We start from the raw sequence: 24,790 nt of genomic DNA, 5'->3' as shown, positions 1-24,790 counted from the left end.
TATTACAGTACCAGCAACACAGGTTCAATCCCCACCAAAGGGTTTGTATGGTCTCCCTGTGACCATGTGGGTTTCTACTGGGTTCTCCAGTATCCCTCTACATTCCAAAGGCACACGTTATAGGTTTAGTGAGTTGTGGGTATGCTGTTTAGGCACCAGACCATGCTGACGCTGCATGCTGCCCCCAGCTGATTAAGTTGCTGCAAATGATGTCTGTGCATATAGAGATAAGTAGTAGACACAACCCAGTCCATCATGGGTAAAGTTCTCCCCGCCAGTGAGCACATCTACGCAGGAAAGCAGCATCCATTATCAAGGACCCCCGCCATTCAGGCCACGCGCTCTTCTCGCTGCTGCCATCAGGAAGAAGGTAGAGGAGCCTCAGGACCCACACCACCAGCTTCAGGAACAGTTATTGTCCCTCAATCATCAAGTTCTTCAACCCCTGGGGATAACTTCACTCAACTTCACTCACCCCATCACTGAAACTTTCCACTACATACGGAGCCCCCCACAAACTATGGACTCACTCTCCAAGACTTAATCTTGTGATCTCGATATTTATTGCTTATTTACTTTTTTGCTTTTGCTTTTGCACATTGGGCATTTGTCCATTTGTCCATCCTGTTGGGTGTACTCTTTCATTGATTCTGTTACGTTTCTTGGATTTACTGAGTACGCCCACAAGAAAACCAATCTCTGGGTTGTAACATATATGTACTTAGATAATCTATTTACTTTGAATTTAATTTGAAATGTCTGTGTGTAATCTGCATATACTATACATAGTCATAGTCATAGTCACACTTTATTGATCCCGAGGGAAATTGGTTTTTGGTACAGTTGCACCATAAATAATTAAATAGTAATAAAACCATAAATAATTAAATAGTAATATGTAAATTATGCCAGGAAATAAGTCCAGGACCAGCCTATTGGCTCAGGGTGTCTGGCTCTCCAAGGGAGGAGTTGTAAAGTTTGATGGCCACAGGCAGGAATGACTTCCTATGACGCTCAGTGTTGCATCTCGGTGGAATGAGTCTCTGGCTGAATGTACTCCTGTGCCCAACCAGTACATTATGTAGTGGATGGGAGACATTGTACAAGATGGCATGCAACTTGGACAGCATCCTCTTTTCAGACACCACCGTCAGAGAGTCCAGTTCCATCCCCACAACATCACTGGCCTTACAAATGAGTTTGTTGATTCTGTTGGTGTCTGCTACCCTCAGCCTGCTGCCCCAGCATACAACAGCAAACATGATAGCATGAAGGGTTTGCATGTGTATATGTCAGTATGTGGTCTGTGTATGAAGGGTGTGCATATATACACGAGTGTGTGATCTGTGTCTGTCTAAAATGTGCCTAGGTGCATACAGAGATGAGCGTTGCAGCTCTGTGTATGCGTTTGCATTTATATGCAGGATGTGTAAAGATCAGTGTAAGTGGTTGGTGAGTCTGCATATATTTGGAAGGTGCTTACAAATTTGTGGTCTGTGTATGAAAAGTGCGACTGTGCATACATAGTTAAATGTGTGTGTGTGTGGTTGTTTGCAAGTACAGTACTATCCATGAAGGGTGTGCATAGATAAGTGTGTGGTCTGTGTGCCTGTCTACAGACATACGAGTATGTATACATCATATTAAAGTAAGCGTGTGGTCTGTGAGTGTTCCTGTGTGGCGTTACATTTATGTGTGAGTGGGCTGTGTTTATTTGAACGGGCTGTGTATCGGGGGCGGGGGTTGATGTTTGTAAAGCCCACGCTGTCGGCGATTCCACTCCCTCTGTCAAACGCAGAGGGAGCGGGGCTGCGGCTCCGGCTGAGGGATCCGCTCTAGCCGGGCGGACGAGCGGAGGAGCAGCCGCGGGGCTGCGAGGGATGCGGCTGGAGGGAGGCAGCCGAGCGGACCCCTCCGTGTGCGCGGGGACCGGCCAGGTAAGGGCCACGGGGAGCCGTTGTCGGCGGCGGGGCTGGGATGTCAGAGTGGATCCGAGACCGAGGCGGCTCTCGCTGAATTCAGAGGCTGGGAAAGCCAGCGGCGGCCACGGCCCGTCTGGAGCGGCCGCATCGGTCAGCGAGAGCACAGAAAGTTAGTCCCCGGGAGACTGACTGAGAGAGTGGGAGAGAATAGTTGGGAGAGAGAGAAGGGGGTGTGGAAGGAACAAGGGAGGGTGGAGACGGAGAGGGAGAGAGAGAAAGAGAGGAAAAGAGAGAAAGGGAAGGGGGGAGATAGAGAAAGAAGAGGACAGAGAAGAGAGAGAGGTAGAGAGAGGGGATAAAGAGAGAGAGAAAAAGGTATAGAAAGTGATAGAGACGAGTGAGAGGAATAGATAGAGAAGGGGGATAGATAGAGAGAGAGAGGAACCGATAGAGATGAGGAAAGAAAATTGAAAAACGGATAGCAAAGAATAGAGAAAGCAAGTGAGAGAAGAGTGCATGAAAAAGAGAGAGTAACGGAGAGAGGGCAATAAGAAAGAAAAACGGCGAGAAAGATAAAGCAATCGAGATGAGATATAGAGTTGAAAGTTATTGGACAATGTAGAGGCGACAGAGAGAGAGATGAAATACATGGAGAGAGGTGAATAGACCCTGGAGATGGAGAAATAAATTTAAAGATGATGTGTAATTTAGTGGGACGAATGGACGCTTGTGTGAATAAGTGTGATGGGAGATTTTGGATCAACGAGAGACGGACAGACGGACAGACTACCAGGGCAGGCAGACACCAAGGATGGGATTGTTGGAGGTGGTCTCTTCCATATTAGCATTCCTTTGAATGAATACTCAATCCCAGTGACTCTGCGACCAGAGAAGCGAATGAGAATCGACAGAACCCAAGGAGTGAAACTAAAATGAGTAACCCCACATTTTATAAACATCGTTAAACTGCTCAGCTGCAGACAGGGAGGTGCATACGGAGTCGTGCCAGGTTAATTGTTGCACAAAGGTAGGGTTTACATTAGTGTGTGTGTGTGTGTGTGTGTGTGTGTGTGTGTGTGTGTGTGTGTGTGTGTGTGTGTGTGTGTGTGTGTGTGTGTGTGGAGACGCTCGGAGGTAAACACGAAACACGCCTGGCGTGTTTTGCACTTGTCACTCGGAGCGCGAGCTCTCAGCTCACCCGAGGGTCGGTCCATATCCCAGTCACATCCAATCCTCAAATTCCTTCAAACCCGGAGCGAATCTTCAGCCGCCGCCGCAGCGTCTGCCAGGGCGCTGGAACGCCTGCTGGAGGTTTCATTGACTTAAATCTCGCTCATCACTCCCGTAATATTCGGAAACACTCCGGGGCTCCGGGGTCACCAGACGGAATACTCCACCGGATAGTCCAAGCAAGCGAGTGCGGCTTTTATGGGAACATTGTGATTTTCATTTAAAAAGTATAGGAAGTCTGTGATCCTTGGTTTAATCTGCATTTAAACCTCCGAATTCCTGCTCCCGAAGAGTTGTATTAGGGCGAATGATGTTTTAACAGAGTGGTTATTGAAGCAATTGTAACGAGCCGTCAGTGTCTAGATCCCGTCCTGCTTACAAAGCGAGACTTCAAAGTGCATTAATTCAGTGAGCGGAAGGTGGCCCTCCGTCGGCGGGGCGGAGGGTTTCCTCTACAGCCCCGGGAACAAGTGGTCACTCCTTGCCCAGCACCCGGATCAATCGTGTCCCCTCCCCCGGTCGCCGCGCCGATTCAGGTCCCACTCAAACATAATCTGGCCTTTAATCATTGCAAGGAATCTTGAGGTCCACTTTGCATTGATACGAATTGTTGAGTTGCTGTAATGAGCTGCCGCATCGGTACGGAATGACGAATATTCTGTACCGAAACAGAATATTTTGACGGAAACTGCGTTTGGAATTGCACACTGACACAAGCCTGGCTTTACGGGCGTGAGATCCATTCTCGGCAATGCCCCGGGTGACTTCGCAACCCGATGGGAACGGCTTAGTTTTACTACTGCAGAGGAAGTCTCTCAGACCCTGACGCTTTCAACCTGGAGCTATTAACGGTGCGCCGTCTATCTGCACTCCCAGCTTCAGGCGTGTGAGGTACAATTTCGCCCACCACCCGTGTAAGAGGTACTGTCTTTTTGTCCAGTGTGAGCTTTGGTCTCATTATTCCACCAGTGAGGTACAGTCTCACTGACCTGTCCACGTGTGGGGTACAGCTTTACCGTCCCACTGTGAGGTACAGCCTCACTGACATCCACTTGTGGATACAACCATACTGCCCCAATGTGAGGTACAGTCTCACTGAACTGTCTACGTGTGGGATACAACATTATTGTTCCCCTGTAAGGTACAGTCTCACTGTCCCATCCATGTGTGGAACACTATCACACTGTCCTATCCATGTTTGGGGTACAGTCATACTGTCGCACTGTTGTGAGGTGTAGTCTCACTGTCGCGTCCATGTGTGGGGTACAACCTTACTGTCCCACTCTCCTGTCCATGTGTAGAGTACAGCTTTACTGTCCCACTGTGAGCTACAGTCTCACTGACCTGTACAACACATGCTGCAATCTCACTGACCCATACAATACATGCTACAGTCTGATCCATACAGTACATGCTTCAGTCTCACTGTCCCATACAGTACATGCTACGGTCTCACTGACCAAATAAATACATGCTACAGGCTGACCCATACAGTACCTGGTACAGTCTCACTGACCCATACAGTACATGCTACAATCTGACCCATTCAGTACCTGGTACAGTCTCACTGACCTATACAATATATGCTACAATCTGACCCATACAGTACATGCTTCAGTCCCACTGACCCATACAGTACATGCTTCAGTCTCACTGACCCATACAGTACATGCCACAGTCTCACTGACCCATACAGTACACACTATAGTACATGCTACAGACTCTGTTCTACACGTGTAGGCTACATTTATAGTCCCAGCAGACCGAGATAGTCTCAAGATGCCACCACTGTCTAATTACCTTCCAATGAGAGGTACCACTGTTCCACTTAGGTGAGCTATAGAATCACCTGTTTCATGTGTAATACAGTCCCAGTAGTCCTGGTATTAACATTTCTGCTTTTTACACTTTGGTCAAAATTTATGATTTATACTTGCTCTTTGTGAGATACAACAGTTTGAGTGGCATCCAATCCTGTCCTAGTTCTAGGGAGATGTAAAGTCATTATCCTGTTCATGCCCTTCTCTTTAATATGCTTGTCCACTATCCTCCTGAATGCATCTATGCTGTTCCTTTCAACCGCACCATGTGGGAGTGAATTCCATGTTCTCATCAGTCAAGAAGTTTCTCCTGTGTTCGCCTTCCTTAAGCACCAGTTTTGATCCAGTTCGACTGTGACTTTGTACAGAGTCTTAATAGTTGCATTTCACTATTCATGAGCATTAAGTGTCTTTCATGGGAATCACAGTCTATTATTGGTTGACAATGAGTTGAAGTTCCATAGTGTGCTTGACCAAAGCCACACTTCCAACTTGCTTCTAGATCTGCAGTTAGAAAAACTGTGAGGTACAGCCAGAGGGAGACATATAAATTCTTCTCAAGTGAAATTTTGCAGCTTAGTTTTTCATGTGACAAGTCATTCCAGGAGCATAAGATCATAAGGTATGGGAGCAGAATTAGGGCACTCGGCCTATCGAGTCTGCGTCACCATTCCATCCTGGCCAATCTATTATCCCTCTCAATCCCACTCCTGCTTTCTCCCTGTAACATTTGAGACCCTGACTAACTAAGAATCTATCAATCTCTGCTGTAAGTATACCCCCTCATTTGGCCTCCACAGCCATCCGTGACAACGAATTCCACAGATTCACTAAAGAAAATCCTCCTCATCTCTGTTCCAAAGGGACATCCTTCAATTTTGAGTGTGTATCCTCTGGTCCTAGACTCTACCACCAGAGGAAACATCCTCTGCACATCAACTCAGTTAGGCCTTTCAATATTCAATAGGTTTTAATGAGATCTCCTCCGCCCCCACGTTCTTCTAAACTCCAGCCAGTACAGGCCCAGAGCCATCAAACACTCATTCCATGTTAACCCTTTCATTCCCAGAATCATTCTTGTGAACCTCCTTTGAGCTCTCTCCAATGCCAGCAGATCTTTTGTTGGACATGCGGCCCAAAACTGCTCACAATACTCCAAACGTGGTCTGAACAGTATCTGATGAGGTCTCAGAATCACATCCTTGCTCCTATATTCTCGTCCTATTGAAATGAATGCTAACATTGCATTTACCTTCCTTATTACCAACTCATCCTACGGGTTAACTTTTAATTATTCCTGCACAAAGACTCCCAAGTCCTTTTGCACCTCTGAGTTTTGAATTTTCTTCCTGCTTAGAAAATAGTCTACACATTTATTCCTTCCAACAAAGTGTATGACTGTACACTTCCCTATACTATGTTCCATCTGCCACATCTGTCCAAGATCTTCTGCAGATTCCCTGCTTCCTGAACACTACAGGCCCCTCCAGCTATCTTCGTATCTTCCTTAAATTTGATCAAAAAGCCATAAAATCTGTCGTCCAAATTGTTGACATATAACGTGAAAAGAAGTCCCAATACCAGTCCCTGAGGAAAACTACTTGTCACTGGCAGCCAACCAGAATAGATGCTTTGCCTCCTCCCAATTTTCTGTCCATGCTAGTATCTTTCCTGTAATACCATGGACTCTTATCTTCTTAAGAAGCCTCATGTGCCGCACCTTGTCAAAGACCTTCTGCAAATCCAAGTAGATACCATTCACTAACTCCTCTTTGTCTATCTTGTCTGTTATTTCCTTAAAGGAGTTCCAACAGATTTGTCAGGCGAGATTTGTATGACTTTGGCCTACTTTATTATGCAGTTCCAAGTACCCTGAAACATCATTCATAATAATGGACTCCAACATCTTTCCAATTCATGAAGTCAGGCTAACTGTCCCATGATTTCCTTTTTCCTGTCCCCCACCCCGCCCCGTTAAAGAATAAAGAAAGCAATTTGAGCAGTCACCATCATTGACCTGATCAGGGGCAAGTGAAGCTTTCAGTTCCATCTTCCGGACCATAATGGTCTGAGCAATGGACAGTAGCTTGTCTTAGTTGTCATTTCTGTTTGCAAAGGTCCACAGTCAAACTCCCCTGCCATTTCAGAACTGGCCATTTCCTAAGCGCTCAATAACAATTACTATAACTTGCCTTCTGTGCTACTGAGAATGAAAAAAAGGTTTGGTGTCTTTTTCAGCCACAAGGCTTCCAACCAAATTACACAGGCACTTAAATGCTGCTGGTGTAATGTTACAGCCAGTTCAGTTAGACAAAATGCCTGCAAAGAGTAACATAATGCCAACAGGATCATCTGTTGTATAGGTATCAAACGAGGGATAAATATAAATATTGAACAGGCCTTCAGGAAACAGGGCCTGGAGATTTAATATGCCCCCTGAAGATCAGGATCTCAGCTCAAAGTCTTTTTCTGAAAGCCAGCTCTGGTGGAGAGAATATTCCAGGATTTAGACCCAGTGACAGGTAGGAACTGTGATGTATTTCGAAGTCAGAATGATGTGCAAGTTGGAGATAAACCTGTAGGTGGTGGTGTTCCCAAGTGCCTGAAGCTTTGTTCTTCTAAATTTTAAAGACCATGCATTTGGGAGGCACTGCTGGAGTTATACGAGATTACTCAATCCCAAAATATGGAACCTGTGGAACCTAGAACATGGAACACTACAGCACAGTACAGGCACTTTGGTCCACAATGTTGTGTTGACCTTCTAGTTTATTCCAAGATTGAAGTTACTCTTCATGAGTGTGGGATAGTGTGTGTAATATGCAAACCTGTTTCTGTGAGAAACTATTGTACTATTAGTGTCTAGAGATACATTATTGCTTTGTGTCATTGTAGATGCCCCACTGGGCATGTTAAGTCCCAGTTACTGTTTCAGCATATGATGCATGCTGCCAGTGTTGTTATAATAGCCTTGTTGTTGACCCAAGCTGCATAAGAAGCCATCACAGGTGCTTTTTCAGCGATGACATATAGTTCTTCTTATTACTCAATACATGATATTAAATCCCAGTTAATGTTCTTCCATAAAATGTACAATCTCAATTAATTTCCCTGAGGTGAGATGTATAATATTGGTTGCTCATCCAGAGTATGATATACATCATCAGTTACAAGCCTTGTCATTGACACATAATCCAAGGTAATCCCAGTTCCTCTGCGAAGTATGACATGTAATCCTAGTTAATATCCCAACCCGTGATGTGAAATCTCAATTACTCTGTGTCCTGGAGTAGAATCCCAGTCATTTTCCTACTGTATGATTTACAATCTCAGTCAATGTCTTAGTGGGTGATGTACGACTCTGTCAAATGTCTGAGTGCATCATTTCAATTCTAACCCAATCTGTGATCTGTAATCTCACTTTCAAACCCAGTGCATGACATATAGTCTCAATTACCGTCCTGGTGTGTGAAGGACATTTTTAGGTATAGCCACGGTGTATAATGTATTGTACCAGCTGATGTTTTAATGCCAGTTACTGTCCCATCATGTGGTATATCAGTCCAGTTTTTGTTACAGTGTTATACAATTGCACTACAATCCCAGTGTGTGATGTGCAATCCCAATTACTACCCTATTGTATGAAACAGCCCTTGTTGCTGTGATATTTTAGTCTCTTCACTTTGAACTATTCCCAAATTGATCAATTTTCTATTTTTCCATTATGACACAAACAGAATGTGCTGCTGATTGTGAGTTACTTCCTGACAAACAAGTCACATAAAATTGCCTCCCATCTACAAACTCTATAACTGACGAGCGATTCTCCTGAGACGTACCCTGATTTGTGCAAGCTCTTCGAAGTAGCCGAAATGCTGACAGGTTGCTTATTGCAAGAAGGCTTTCTACACAGCCACCTGGGGCAGGACGATGGCGTAGTGGTTAGCGTAACACGGTTACAGCGCCAACGACCGGGGTTCAAGTCCTGCCGTTGTCTGTAACATTGCACCTTCTCCCCATGACCATGTGGGGTCTTTTTTCCAGGCATTCTGGTTCCCCCCTGCCATATTGCAGATTGGCTGATTGGTCGCATGGGTGCAATTGGGTCACATGGACTCATTGCTTTAGAAGGGCCTGTTACCATGCTCTATCTCCAAATATTTTAAAACAAACCTCCTGCCTGCTTCACTCTCTCTGAAATCAATGCAGTGCGTTTGCCAGTATTTTCACACAGTCCATGAGAACGCAGTGACCTCCCCTGCTGGCTCTGGTTTAAGCTTGGCTCAGTACAGGTAAATCTATAAAGTCATCCACAGAGACTCTTACTATGTAGAATTACAATCTACAGTAAGAAACAGCCCAGTCGTTCTAAATGATGGGCTCCACCGACCTCTCTGTACCCAGCGTACCGTGAGCTTTCTGAAAACATAATTCTGTGGTGTTTAATTGGATGAGATGTGGTTTGCACATGTAGTTTACTCAAACAGACATGTATATAAACACCTGTAAAGGCAAAAGGAAGTATGTGTGTAAGAATTCCATAATTCCATCACACACTCCCCTGCAAAATAAAGAAGGTACTTATTTCATGTTTTTTTTTAGAAACTTCAAATCACTTTTTCAGTCCATGTGAGACCATCTGACACAGGAGCAGAATTAGGCCACTCATCCCGTTAAGTCTGCTTTCCCATTCTCTCAGGGCTGGTTTCCTCTCCCTCGCAATGCCACTCTCCTGCCTTCCCCCTGTAAGCTTTGACACCCTGACTAATAAAGAACCTGAACACCTCTGCTTTAAATCTAGACCGTAAGTCGTAGGAGCAGAATCGGGCCACTCAACTTACCGAGTCTGCCCTGCCATTCTATCATGACTTATCGCGGATTCCTCTCAACCCCATACACCTGTCTTCTCGCCATATCATTCGATGCCTGGCCTATCAGGAAACAATCAGCTTCTGCATTCAATAGACCCATGGACTTGGCCTCCACCACAGTACGTGGCAGAGCATTCCATAGACTTAGTACTCTTTGGCTAAAAAAATTCCTCCTTACGTCTGTTCTAAAAGGTCACCCCTCAGTTTTGAGGCTGTGCCCTCTAGTTCTGGATACCCACCATAGGAAACATCCTCTCCACATCCACCCTATTAAGTCCATTAAACATTCGGGAGGTTCCAATGAGATCCCCCCGCATTCTTCTAAATTCCAGTGAGTACAGGCCCGAAACTGCTAAATGCCCCAGAATCATCTTTGTGAACCTCCTGTGGACCCTTTTCAATGACCACACATACTTTCTGAGATACGGGGCCCAAAACTGTTGACAGTACTCCAAGTGCAGCCTGGCCTGTGTCTTATAAAGGCTCAGCATTATCTCCTTGCTTTTATATTCTATTCCCCTTGAAATAAATGTTAACAATGTGTTTGCCTTCTTTACCACAGACTCAACTGTAAATTGACCATCTGGAAGTCTGGCACGAGGACTCCCAAGTCACTCTGCACCTCTGCCATTTGAGCCTTCTCCGCATTTAGATAATTGTTTCTTTTACCAAAATGCATTATCATACATCTTCCAACACTGTATCCAATCTGCTATTTATTTGCCCATTCTTCCTTTCTTTTCTTTTTAAATCTTTTTATTAATTATTATTGAAAATCAACAACAGGGAAAAATACATCAAAATAATCAAGGTAACATATCCATATGTAGAGTAAAAGTTAAACTATCAACCAGGCTGAACAGTATATCAATAATAATCAAAAAACAAAGTATTAAAGCTTTTTTTTATATGGAAAAAAGGAAAGAAAGAAAAAAAGAACCCCTACTAACTAAAACAGAGAAAACCCCTAATAACTAAAAAAAAGGAAACAAAAACCCATTTGGAGCACAAACCCGGAGCTATACGCCATACAAACTTCCATAAAAAAGGATATCAAACCGCCAACCAAATCCATATAACCAAGCTTCAGAAAAGGACCATCTTAATTAACTTGTCAAATGATAATAACGGGCAAAAGAACCCCACCTTTTCTCAAAGTCAAATTTAGGATCAAAAGTTCGACTAATTTTTTCCAAACTAAGACATAACATCACCTGAGAGAACCATTGTATCAAAGTGGGAGCAGAGGCATCTTTCCATTTTGATAAAATAGCCCTTCTAGCCAGTAATGTGACAAATGCAATTACATATTGGTCAGATATAGAAATACTGTGAATATGTTGAGGAATTATACCAAACAAAACTGTCAATTTGTTAGGTTGTAAATTGATTCTTAAAACTTTACAGATTATCCATTCTTCCAATTTGTCTATGTCCTGCTGCAATCATATTGCTTCCTCAGCACTACCTATTCCTCTACCTATCATTGTACCATCCATAAACTTTGCCACAAAGCCATCAATCCCATTATCTAAATCACTGACAAACAATGTGAAAAGTTGCAGTCCCAATACTGACTCCTGAGGAATACCACTAGTCTCTGGCAGCCAACTAGAAATGGCCCTTTTCATTCCCACTCATTGCCTCCTGCCTGTCAGCCATTTCACTACCCATGCCAGTATCTTTCCTGTAATGCCATAGAAAGTTATCTTGTTAAGCGACCTCATATGTGGCACCTTATCAAATGCCTTCTGGAAATACAAGTAAATGATTTCCACTGACTTTGCTTTGTCCACCCTGCTTGTTACTTCCTCAAAGAACTCTGACAGATTTGTCAGGCACGATTTTCCTTGACGGAAGCCATGCTGACTTTGACTTACTTTATCATTAGTCTCCAAGTACCTCGAAATCCTATCCTAAATAATAGACTCCAACACTTTCCTAACCACGAGATTAGGCTAACTGGCCTATAATTTCCTTTCTTTTGCCTTCCTCCCTTCTTAAGTGGAGTGACATTTGCAATGGTCCTCTAGGACCATGCCAGAATCAAGTGATTCTTGAACAATCATGACCAATGCATCCACTATCTCTTCAGTAACCTCTCTCAGGACTCTGGGATGTAGTCCATCTGGTCCAGGTGACTTATCCACCCTTAGACCTTTGAGTTTGCCTGGCACGTTTTCCTTTGTAATAGCAATAGCACGCACTCCTGCTCCCTGACACTCACGGACTTCTGGCACACTACTAATGCCTTCTACAGTGAAGACAAACGCAAAATACCCATTAAGTTCATTTGCCACCATTACTTCCTCACCAGCATCATTTTCCAGTGATCCAATATCAACTCTCACATTCCTTTTACTCATTATATAACTGAAAAACTTTTGGTATCCTGCTCTATATTATCAGTTAGTCTGCCCGTATTTTTCATCTTTTCCCTTCCTATAGCTTTTTTAGTTTCCTTCTGTTGAATTTTAAAAGCTTCCTGATCATCCAACATCCCACTCACTTTTGTTACCTTATATGCCCCTTCCTTGGGTTTTTATGCAGACCTATCCTCCTTTGACAACCATGGTTGCCTACCCCTGTCATTTGAGAACTTCTTCCTCTGAGAGGCTTATCTATCCTGTGCTTTGTGAACTATCCCCAGAAAATTCAGCCATCTCTGCTCTGTCATTATCCCTGCCAGTATCCTCCTCCAATCTATCGGGGCAATCTCCTCTCTCAGGCCTCTGTTATTCCCTTTATTCCATTGCAATACTGATACATGTGAGTTAGGCTTCTCCCTCTCAAATTGCAGTATGAATTCAATCATGTTTTGATCACTACCTCCTAAGAGTTCCTTTATGTTAAGCTCCCTAATAAAATTTAGGTTATTACACAACACTCAATCTAAGATTTCCTTTCCCCAAGTAGGCTCAAACACAAGTTGCTCTAAAAAGCCATCTTGTAGGCTTTCAACAAATTCCCTCTCTTGTGATCCGACACCAATCTGATTTTCCCAATCCCCTTGCATATTGAAATCCCTCATTACCTTTATTACATGCGTTTTTCCAGCTCCCTTTGGAATCTCAACCCCACATCTTGGCTACTATTTGGAGACCTATATATGATTCCCAGAATGGGTTTTTACCCTTGCAGTTTCCTAACTCCACCTACAAAGATTCAACATTCTCTGACCCTATGTCACCTCTTACTAAAGAATTCCATCTCTTAGCAACAGAGCCACAGCACTGCCTATGCCTTCTAGCCTGTCTCAATGTACCCAATGGCTTCGCCTCCACAGCTGTCTGTGGCAGTGAATTCCACGGATTCACCACTCCCTGTCTAAAGAAATTCCTCCTCATCTCCATTCGAATGTAATAATGTGACAGAGTCACGAGAGCAGTACAGCACAGCTAGCTACAGGCCCCTTGGCCCAACAAGTCCACACTGACCACGTCCATCTAGCTGACCACATCCCGCATCTGGCCCATACCCCTCCAGGCTGCCACCCTTCCACATGCCCGGCCAAGTCCTCCTTAGATTCTATTGTACCTGCCTCAGCCACTTCCTCTGGCAGCTCATTCCACATACTCACCACTGTCTGCTTGAAAGTTGCCCTTCGGGATCTTTTTAAATCGTTCCCCTCGCACCTTTAATAGCAAAAGCTCTGAAGGACGAGGGGATGTAGCACTCCCTCATGATCAGCCTGAATTTCTGTGCAGAAGCATGATTTGGACCCTCCGGTTTTTAGAGGTAAGAGTGCCACCAGCTGAGTTGCTGCTCACCCAGCCAGAGACAACAACAATCTGGATGTACATTGACAACAGGAGTTCTGCAGATGCTGGAAATTCAAGCAACACACATCAAAGTTGCTGGTGAAGGCAGCAGGCCAGGCAGCATCTGTAGGAAGAGGTGCAGTTGACGGTCTCGGCCTGAAACGTCGACTGCACCTCTTCCTACAGATGCTGCCTGGCCTGCTGCGTTCACCAGCAACTTTGATGTGTGTTGCTTGGATGTACATTGATGTTCTTTCTTTGTCGTCAGGTCTAAATCAGGCAACTCCTTTGCAGAGTTGACGCAGCTGCTCTGTTGCAAGTTTAAAACACTGTAAGGGCAACGGGAAGCGGTCAATAAACACTAGCCTGTCCCTCAGTGGCAGTGTCCTAAGAATTACTTCCCGTAATATAACCTGAAAATGCGAGGGGCAACTTGATCGTCCATTGAGAACAAAGGGGTTAAAGACCAAGTCATCGTGTAAACAATGAGCCAGAGCTGGGCATGATCAAATGGTTCAACATTTACTGCATCCTCCCAAATTTGCAAAAATTAGCCAGTTGTAACCACCCATCTGAAAGTAGTAGTTTATTCCCAAGATTCATCTGAATTTGTGCATACATTGAACAGCAGTTAACACCCTAAATCGGCAATCTCCTTTAATTCCATAACACCGAACATCAGTTTCTCCAATTTTCGGTAATTTCTCCCCTCCTCCCTTCTCTGCTTTTCCATTCTCCCTTCTGGCCCTGCTTTTAGCCCTTCTCTTCCCCTCAGCTGAGTATTACCCCCCTCTGGTGCCCCTCCTGCCCTTTCTCCCATGATCCATTCTCCTCTCCTATCAGATTTCTTCTTCTTCAGCCCTTTACCTTTTCCACCAATCACCTCATGGCTTCTTACTTCATCCCCACTCCCCACCCGCCTATCTTCCCCGTCACCTGGCTCTGCCTTTCGTCTTCCAGCTCGTACTCCTTCCCCTCCCCCGTTCTTCTAGAACTGCGGCCCAAAACATCGATGATCTATTTTCTCCATAGATGCTGCACGAGCTGCGGAGTTCCTCCAGCATTTTGTGTGTGATACTCTGGATTTCCAGCATCAGCAGAATCTCTTGTGTTTATGGCCAATATGTGGAGTAATATTGCTGTGCACTGTGAACTCGCACTGTTATTTCTCCAGCTAGATTTGGCCAGATGTACAGACCAGATGTTGAAGTCAGCAGCCAGCCAGCACTGCTTACCACTGACCTCAGCAGAGATTTCCCACAGCAATGCTCCCGCCAAGAACGTGTGCAAAACACTGAAAGAGTTTCCGTGGGAGAGCCTTCAGCTCTGACAAGTTACATTAGCTGGGACAGTCAAAAATAGATTAGCTCATAAAATCATGAAAACTGACACCTCCTAGAGTTGAGAGGTGACCCATCCTCAGAAACTTCTAAATAGTTCCAGAAAGTTAGAAATTTTAAACAAAAATCTGAATTACATATCACTGTAGATATTTTGAACAAATTCTTGGAAATATTTTTAATCTTTTAAATTTATCAGGTCACCAGTGAGAACATAAAACAGAGAAGAGTACAGCACAGGAGCAGGCCCTTCAGCCCACAACTATCTAAACTGAATATCAAACAAAAAACAGCAAAAAAAATAACACATGCAAGGCTCCAAGGCGACCTTGCTTTGTGGATCTAGAATTGGCTTGCCCACAGAAGGCAAAGGGTGGGTGGGGATGGTTCATATTCTGCATGGAGGTCAGTGATCAGTGGCGATCCGCTGGGATCTGTTCTGGGATTTCCCCCCCGCCCCCAACTTTGTGAATTTTTATAAATGACCTGGATGAAGAAGGAGAAGGGTGGGTTAGCAAGTTTGCTGAAGACACAAAGGTTGGGGTTGTTGTGGATAGTCCAGAGGGTTGTCAGGACATCGATAGGATGCAGAACTGGGCTGAGAGATGTCGGATGGAGTTCAACCCAGATAAGTGTGAAGTGGTTCATTTGGGAAGGTTGAATATGAAGGTAGAATATAATATTAATGGTAAGGCTCTTGGCAGCTGTGGAGGATCAGAGAGATCTTGGGGTCCATGTCCATAGGACACTCAAAGCCGTTGTCCAGTTGACAGTGTTGTTAAGAAGGCGTATGGTGCGTTGGCATTTATCAACCGTGGGACTGAGTTCAAGAGCCCTGAGGTAATTTTACAGCTACGTATATAAGACCTTGGTTAGACCCCACTTGGAGTATTGTGTTCAGTTCTGGTCAGCTCACTCCAGGAAGGATGTGGATACTATAGAGAGAGTGCAGAGGAGATGTACAAGGATGTTGCCAGGATGCCTTATGAAAATAGGTTGAGTGAACTTGGCTTTTTCTCCTTGGACCAACAGAGGATGAGAAGGTGTATAAGATGATGAGAGGCATTGATCACGTGGATAGCAAAGCCTGAAATAGCTAAAACGAGGGGGTATAGTTCTAAGGTGCTTGGAACTAGGTACCAAGGGGATGTCAGGGGTAAGTTTTTCACCCAGAGAGTGGTGGGTTCATGGGATACGTTGCCAGCGATGGTGGCGGAGGCAGATACAATAGGGTCTTTTAAGAGCCTCTTAGATAGGAACATGGAGCTTAGAAAAATAAAGGGCTACGCACTAGGGAAATTCCAGGCAGTTTCTAGAGTAGGTTACATGGTCAGCACAAGATTGTGGTTTGAAGGGCCTGTAATGTGCTGTAGATGTCTGTTCTGTGTTCTATGTTCTAATTCCTCCAACCTACACCATGTCCATACCCCTCCATTATCCTCACATCCATATGCCTATCCAATGTATGAGAGGTTTTAAGAAATCTTTGTAAATAGTCAATCTATTTAAAATTTGCTGCTTGGGTCTCTCACAGCTATTCTTCCACTCAAACTTCGATTATCATGGGGAGACGAGTGCACCTCCTCCTAGTTGGTGTGGTCTTCAATTTTTGTAAGCAATTAGCTCAGTTGTATGTTCTCTTGTTGATCCCCATGTTAATTTCAACATCATTAGAACACTGTCCAGGAGCACTGGACTGCCGACAGCAACTTGAATAATTCTGTGGTAAACCACACGTGCAAGAAAATTCTAAAGTTGATGTCAGTTTTATGGAGTAATAATTGTGAACACTGATAGTCTCACTATCATTACCACTGCCAAATCCACGTTAACAACTTTGAACAGCTGACTGAAGACTGACAGTTGACTGAAGACCGATCCTCGTTATCAATCCAATACAAGACGATTTCATTCCACCGGGCAAAATTTGCTGGAAAATCAGACTTCCGAGGAGTAAATTTTTCAGGGTAAACTTGCCCAGTTGGCCAACATACTGCAGTGCTTTACTTTTTCTGTGGATAAATGTTTAAGTCAAACATTTGACAGCCAGGCTAATTATACTAAACAAACTAAGGGAATCAGAGGAATGGAATCGGGTTGAGGTGCAGGAGCTGTGATCTGATTGGATAGTATACTTGACCATGCCTTCTCTGTGTTCAACAAAGGAGGGTTAACTTGAAGAGTCTGCTGGGGGCACTCAGCAGGTCTGGTAGCCACTCTGCAGAGGAATAAAGAGACAACATTTTGGGCTGAGAACCTTCATCAATACTCTCAGCTCAAAACGTCAACTCTTTATTCTCTCCATTGATGCTGCCTGATTTGCTGAGTTCCTCCAGCATTTTGTGTGCACTTCTGTGGATTTCCAGATTCTGCAGAAACCCTTGTCTTAAAATGAAGACATTGTTTTAATATATTTTATTTTGCCACGTGCTCATGTGAGTCCATAGAGATAAAGATGGCGTTACTGAAATATATAAAGTTATGAGGGTTTCTAGGCAAGTTAGATAGTTTTCCTAGTGGGAAGAGTACAGAGCCAGGGAGAGGGGTCCTTAGATAAAGAATCAGTTCCTCGTGAATGAGCCAAGAAGGGACTTCCTCTCCCAGAGGCATGTGAAAGTTTGGAACTTTCTGCCCTAGTCAGTTGTGGCACTGAACGCAATGAAGTCAGGGTTGAACAGATTCTTGGACTATGGGGAAGTCAAGGATAGCAAGTCTGTAAAGGGAGGACATATCCTCAAGTGAAAGCAGAACAAATTAAGAGGGCTCGGAGGGGCAATAGTTTCCAGAGGATAGTGGGTATATCCAAATTAGCAGAGGAAGGTATAATTATGACTTTTAAAAGAAACTTAAGTGGGAACATGGATAGGAAAAGTTGGGGTGGGCTTGGGTCATACTGGGCAAGATGGGACTGGCTCAAGTAGATAACTTGGTTGCCAGAGACAAATTGGGCCAAGGGATCTGGTTCCATGCGCTATGGCTCTATAACTCAAGGGTTGTACATATCTCTGGAGCTGAGCCTACGATCAGATCAGCCTTGATGTCAAGGAATGGTATTACAAGTTTAAAGGGCTGACTGACCTACTCCTGTTTCTTATGGGTTCAAAGGTTACAGGGAACTGTGGATCTGAAGCCAACATTGGATTAGCCAATCTGATGAAGGAACTCTTTTTTTATAGGCATCCGTTAGTCTTGCGAGACCATGGATTTGCACCTTGGAAGATTCCTAGGGCGCAGGCCTGGGCAAGGTTGTATGGAAGACCAGCAGCGGCCCATGCTGCAAGTCTCCCCTCTCCACGCCACCAATGTTGTCCAAGGGAAGGTCATTAGGACCGATATAGCTTGGCACCGGTGTCGTCACAGAGCAATGTGTGGTTAAGTGCCTTGCTCAAGGACATAACACGCTGCCTCAGCCGAGGCTCGAACTAGCAACCTTCAGATCACTAGACGAACGCCTTAACCACTTGGCCACGCGCCAACACTGAAGGAACTCAGCATCTGCACTAATGCAGGGTACTGAAACTGAAATGTCATTACTTCCTTTCCCCTCAAAGATGCTGCTTGACCCGTTGAACTCCTCCAGCAGGTTGCTTGCTACTCCAGTTTCCAGTGCCTGAATTCTCCTTTCTTCAGATTAGTCAAGGTGCCAATGAAACCTAACCATCCCTTTAACCACAAGTGGTAGGCTAGCCTTAGGGGGCCAAGCCGCCTCTCCCTGCTCCTTTTCCTTATGAGTTTGGGTTAAGTGTGGAGCTGAGGCCAAAATCAGATTAGTCGATGGTAACCGTCGGATAAGCTGTGATGTCCATGAGTGATAGAACAGGCTCAAATTCCTCTCCTTAACCCCACCCTCTGGAAGAGTATAGGACGAGTGTCCTTGGTCCCGTGTGGTGACTTGCTCTGGGTTTTATGTCTTTGCAGGGAGCAGCGCTGGACACCGAATGAGCAGAGCCAAACCTGCGGCTATGCAGTGCTCCTGGAAGGCGGTGCTGCTGCTGGTGGCCGCCTCGCTGGCTGTGCAGTACACGGCCATCCGCACCTTCATTGCCAAGCCTTTCGCCATCTGCCGGGTGGCCAAGCAGCGGGGCGGCTGCGAGCTGGGGACGGGTGCCTCCTGCCAGCCGAGGCTGGGGGACGGGGAGGAGGAGGAGGAGGAGGAGGACAGCGGCGGCGCAAGGAGACATCCGGCCAGCCACATCCTGGTGCTGGCCACCACCCGCAGCGGCTCCTCCTTCATCGGACAGCTGCTGAACCAGCACTCAGACATCTTCTACCTGTTCGAGCCGCTCTACCACGTGCAGACGAGCCTGATCAACACCAGCCTGCGGGTGCGGCCGCCCATCGACGGCCGCCGCCTGCTTCTCGGTGCCTACCGCGACCTACTGCGAGGCCTCTTCAGCTGCCGCCTGCACGACCTGGAGGCCTACATCCGCCCGGCGCCCGAGCAGCACAGCACCCAGCGCCTGTTCCGCCGCGGCGCCAGCAAGGCGCTGTGCTCGCCGCCTGTGTGCGCCGCATGGCCAACGGACGGGCAGCCCGAGGGCGGGGAGCGGAACAGGGCGGCGGCAGCCAGTGAGCGCTGGGAGGAGGGCGAGTGTGTGCGCCGGTGCGGCGCCCTCAACCTGACGCTGGCGTCGGGCGTCTGCCGCCGCCGTCACCACATCGCCATCAAGACGGTGCGCGTGCCCGAGGTGGGCGACGTGCGCGCGCTGCTCGAGGACCCGCGCCTCAATATGAAGGTGATCCAGCTGGTGCGCGACCCCCGCGCCATCCTGGCTTCACGCATCGACACCTTCCCCGACAGCTTCCGCGCCTGGAAGGTGTGGCGGAACAGCGGCCGCAGGCCCTACAACCTGGACGCCTCGCACCTCAGCGCCACGTGCGGCGACCTGCTTCGCTCGGCCGCCACCGGCCTGGCCCGGCCCCACTGGCTGAAGGGCCGCTACATGCTGGTCCGCTACGAGGACCTGGCCAGGCGGCCTGAGGAGAAGGCGCAGGAGATCTACCGCTTCCTCGGCGCCTCGCTCGACGCCAGCGTGAGGAGGTGGATCCTCAACAACACGAGGGGCGCCGGCGCCTCAGGCAACCACAAGTACGCCACAGTGAGAGACTCGGCCGCCACCGCCGAGGGCTGGAGGCTCAAGCTCACCTTCGACATGGTGGAGCTGGTGCAGGACATCTGCAACCTGACCCTGGTGCAGCTCGGCTACAGGATGGTCAGCTCGGTGGAAGAGCTCCGAAACGTCTCCGTAAGTCTGGCTGAAGATAGGACCTTTCTGCCCTATTTGTAATCAGGAATAGTTTGTGCCATTTGGTGATATATTTTTGATATCTATTCTATATATAATATATAAATATATATGAAATGTTCTTACATTGTTGGGTAAGGTTCCCCGTACGCATAGGCAGACACACACACACACACACACACACACACACACGAGCAGGGTTGCCACTCAGAGGGTGCAAGCTATATGGAATTTGCTGCCAGATGAGCGGGTCCTGGCTGGTACCACAACGACATTTCGATGACGTTTTCCCTGATGTTGGGGAACCAAGGATTAGAAGGCATGGGTTTTAGGGCGAAGGGGGAAAGGTTTTAGAGGAACCCAAGGGGCAATATTTTCACCCAGAAGATGGAACGAGCTGCCAGAGGAGGTGTTTGAGGCAGATACATGAAGGGCAGTTGAACAGGTGCATGAAAATGAAATGTTTCGTGGGATGTGGGCCATATAGGACCAGCTTAGATAGATATCTTGGATCAGTATGGACCAGGTGGACTCAAGCGATTACTTCCATGCTATTGGAATATTCCATATATAGAATATAGAATATTCCATGATTCTATTTGGAAATGTGTACAGATAGGAAAGGTTAGAGAGATATGGGCCAAATGTGGGCAATTGGGACTAGCTATGGTTGTCACCTTTGCCAGCATGGAGGAGTTGTGCCAAAGGGCATGTTTCCTTTCTCTACCCTAACTTCTGTTGAATGTATCTTTAGGGGCCTTGATCACTTCTCACTACTATGGATCACCTCACCAAATGATTCATCTGCATTGTCCGATAATTCTTGATTACAATCATGCAGACTTTCCTTTCCCATTTGCAATATGTGTACTATGACTATCTAGATTCCACTGTCAATATTCATGCCTTCATCACTGCGGGACACGGGTGCAGTGCGGACAACTGACAAAGTGCAGTTATCACGCAGGGCCTTTATTCCATTCGGTATCACTCCATGCCTATTTTCACAGCGTCTCCCAAACCCACAATCTACAGAGTCCCTGAAGAAGGAGAAAAGATGCACTGGGATACCGGACCACCAACTACATGTTTCCCTCCAGGCTGCCCTCTGTGACGTACGTGATCCTAAACTGGAAATATATCAGTGTTCCTTCATTATCACCGATTCTCAGTCATAAAACTTTCTCTCCTAGAGCACTGCAGGACTGGTGTTCATTCCATCAATTAGGAATTTGCATTGTTTTTATCAGTGATGATAACATTGTGTAAATCAATAAATAAATAGCAATGTTTGCAAAGAATTGGGGACAAGAAATATTTCAGTCTTGCTTTGATTTTCTCCATGACTTGCCTACAGCTACATTCTGAAGATTAATCCATGCAGACGCCAAAATGATCAGTACAGTTGGCAACCTAACATGCACACAAACTTTCAAATTATTCCTGCTGATAGAAGTAAGTTGTGGAGTCATGGGAGATTTCCAGAGAGCTTCTTGGACATGGTGAACGTTCCAACAATTTTACAAAATATCCCGACTTTTTAATGTGGGTGAATGTGTTTATTAAAAATGTGAAATATTTGAATATTTTTGAATGCATTGTATCTTTCTAAACTGTCAGATGATCTTGAAGAAATCAACATTGAACTATTTTTAATACACCAGGAAGTTTCTCAGATTTCTAACCCCCAACCCCTGCAATGCTCTCTAGGTTTTGGTCAATTATTAGAGTTCGTGCCAAACAAATAGTTCGAGTAATTGTGCCTGGGGGACTCTGCTGAAGAACCAACCATTCATTTTAAATAATGTTAAGAGAGGGGAAACCTCAGATTTGGCCAGTGTTGTCAAGTATGTTAGCACACAACATGCTGGAGGAGATCAGCAGGTCAAGCAACATCTGTGGAGAGGAATAAGCAGTCAATGTTTCATGCCAAGACTCTTCCTCGGGATGAAATGTCTCAGCCCAAACGTGGACTGTTTATTTCTCCCCATAGATGCTGCCTGACCTGCTGAGTTTCTCCAACATGTATGTGTGTGGATTCTGGATTTCCGGCATCTGCAGAATCTTTTTTTTATGTGTCTGTCAAGTATGTTATCCATTTGCCACATGTGGCTGATTGACCATACAGATATGTGGAACGTTGTATTAGATTAGTCAATAACAAGTGAGCAACTGACACCATCAGTGCATGCCGTCTCAGTGTTCCTTTGCATGGGGTATGCATGCATATTTTGATGATTTTTCTGTGCCTTGTTGGTAAAAAAAAAAGTAAGATACAAAAACAAAGTGTGCATGTGTAACTTCATCATTGTGAATGCTTCACATTCGTCACTGACAGGAGCTGGAGATTTGTCAATCATCTGTGAGTTGCATAGACCTCTGTGTGCGTGCGTGCGTGCGTGCATGTGTGTGGTGTGTATTTAAATACATAACTCTGAAGACAATTAGTTCCTGTATTGGAGACATAAGTGACTGACTGCGGTTGCTGGAACCAGTCCAGATGAAGGTACTTGACCCAAAAGATCAAGTGTCAATTTGCCTGACCTGCTGAGTTTCTCAAGCACGTTGCTTGTTGCTAGCGTAGGTATTTATCTTTGTGGCCGCCGTCAGTTTCTACTTGACAACACTGGACAAGCGCAAGCCGAGGTCTTTGTGATCTCATGTCATAACTGGCAGTTGTTCCAGTTGATTCGGGTCTGAAAGTTTTCAAAGCATTGTGTTCAAATTTTGCTGCCTCCCTCCACACACCTCCTGGAGAATTTACCCTCAGCTTCTGAAAAATGGTGCCTAATCCACAAATGAATGAGACAGCATGTGTTTTTAACTGGTGAATAGCCACAGAAATAATGTGCCAATAATGGAACACCTACTGATATTTATACTGAAAATGGATGACTGGAAGGTATGTTTGGATGGCAGAGATGGACTAGAATATCCTGTGGTTTCTGAGTTTGAAAACCTGCGTGTAAAGTATAAAATATTTACTTAAAAGCAGTTGCCTGAAGAAAGCAACTTGTGAACACCAGCTCCGAATAGACTGTGCTCTACTTCCAAAATGTAGTACCTTCACCTTTGTATCAGAAGTTGAGCGTTCACGTTCCAGTCCATAGTGTGAGCAGAAAATCGGGGCGAACTCAGAGCAGCTCGGACAGACTGATGTCCTATGTGAGTGCCATCTTCCCAAGGCAAAATTAAACAGAGGATCAATATTTCAAACAGATACAAAGTTCTTCCCAATAGTTACCCTTCAATTATCAATACAAGTATTATCCAATCATTATCATGGCATTTCAGTGATCTTTCATGGGGCAGGACAGTAGTGTGACACTTTACAGTCCCCAGCAAAAGCAGGTTCAATTCCTGCTGCTGTCCAGGAGGAGGTTTTGTATGTTCTACTCATGACTGCATCAGTTTTTTTTCTGGCTGCTCCAGTTTAGTCTCACATTCCAAAGACGTACCTGATCAGTAGGTTAATTGGTCACTTGGGATTAATTGGGCAGCACGGGCTTGTTGAGCCAGAAGGGCCTGTTACCGTGCTTAATCCCGAAATAAACACAGAAATAAATCACAATGACTACATTTTTGAAGTATTTCATTGGCTGCAATGTATTTTGTGATACAACAGATGCTATATTAATGCAAGTTTCTATAACTCTATGTTTCTTGCGTTAGGAGCTGGAATTTGCTAGCCAGGATGCTTGGAAGCTCGGCAGTAAAGAAAGTTAGTCCATATTTCCTAATGTTCACCTCCAGAAATATAACTTAAACCTTATTGCATTGCCTATATGCTTTGGAGTATGACAATGTTCCTTGACACTAAAAGGGTTAAAATCTATCCAGCTGAGGAAAGCTGAGAAACTCGTCTTGAATGTATGTCACTTACGTTGCTTTGGATTCCAGAGTAGGTTATTGTGAATGGAAAATCAATTCCAAAATAAAGTCTTGTGTACTCTGTATTTTACACATTCTGTACGTGTACATTTCTCATCCGTGTACTTAACATGCTGGAAGTTATTCATACAACCAACTGGAACAAATACAAATTCCTCCGTGGAGCTAGTGTGATATTTTGTTCAATGCCAGTCCTTGTCTAGCCACTCTGCATACATACCCTCCTGTGACTTACTGTCTTCCCAAAGCTTACCCTTCCAGCTTGCTCCAGTGTCCAATGCCATCCTGGTTCACAGAGTGGAGAAAATGGCGCTGGAGAATGATTACCTTCCACATTCCAATAAAAAGAGACAAAAATAAAGTTTCACTTGGAATTGCTGATTGCCAGACTCTCAAAATTAATCAAGTGCATACAAAGATTTGTTTTGCTTGCTAGGACTTCATAGGCCTAAACCTTTAGCAATAAAACTAACTGTTGTAGGAAGTCAGTGGGTCTAACTGCATCCCTGGAGGCAGATGGACAGCTGATGTTTCAGTTCGAGACCATACATCAGGGCATCACTTGACCCAAATCTTTTAACAGGTTCAGTCTCCACAGATACCACACGGTAGGCTTATTCAGAAAGTCAGAAGGCATGGGATCCAGGGAAGTTTGGCCAGGTGGATTCAGAATTGGCTTGCCTGCAGAAAGCAGAGGGTGGTGGTGGAG

At 45.3% G+C, this 24,790-nt stretch overlaps 1 protein-coding gene across 1 annotated transcript; it reads left to right on the top strand.

Annotated features, from left to right (window-relative positions):
- Positions 1 to 1,775: 1,775 nt before the first annotated feature.
- Positions 1,776 to 24,231, top strand: LOC140205569 (carbohydrate sulfotransferase 1-like). The gene is made up of 2 exons (XM_072273193.1): positions 1,776 to 1,937; positions 18,863 to 24,231. Exon 2 carries the CDS (start codon positions 18,883 to 18,885, stop codon positions 20,230 to 20,232), a length of 1,350 nt encoding a protein of 449 aa, XP_072129294.1. The 5' UTR covers positions 1,776 to 1,937; positions 18,863 to 18,882; the 3' UTR covers positions 20,233 to 24,231.
- Positions 24,232 to 24,790: the final 559 nt, after the last annotated feature.

This window comes from Mobula birostris, chromosome 11 (genome assembly GCF_030028105.1).
Source record: "Mobula birostris isolate sMobBir1 chromosome 11, sMobBir1.hap1, whole genome shotgun sequence".
NCBI lineage: Eukaryota > Metazoa > Chordata > Chondrichthyes > Myliobatiformes > Myliobatidae > Mobula > Mobula birostris.
The sequence above is the reverse complement of the archived record's forward strand: the minus strand, read 5'-3'. Positions and strand labels throughout refer to the sequence as shown.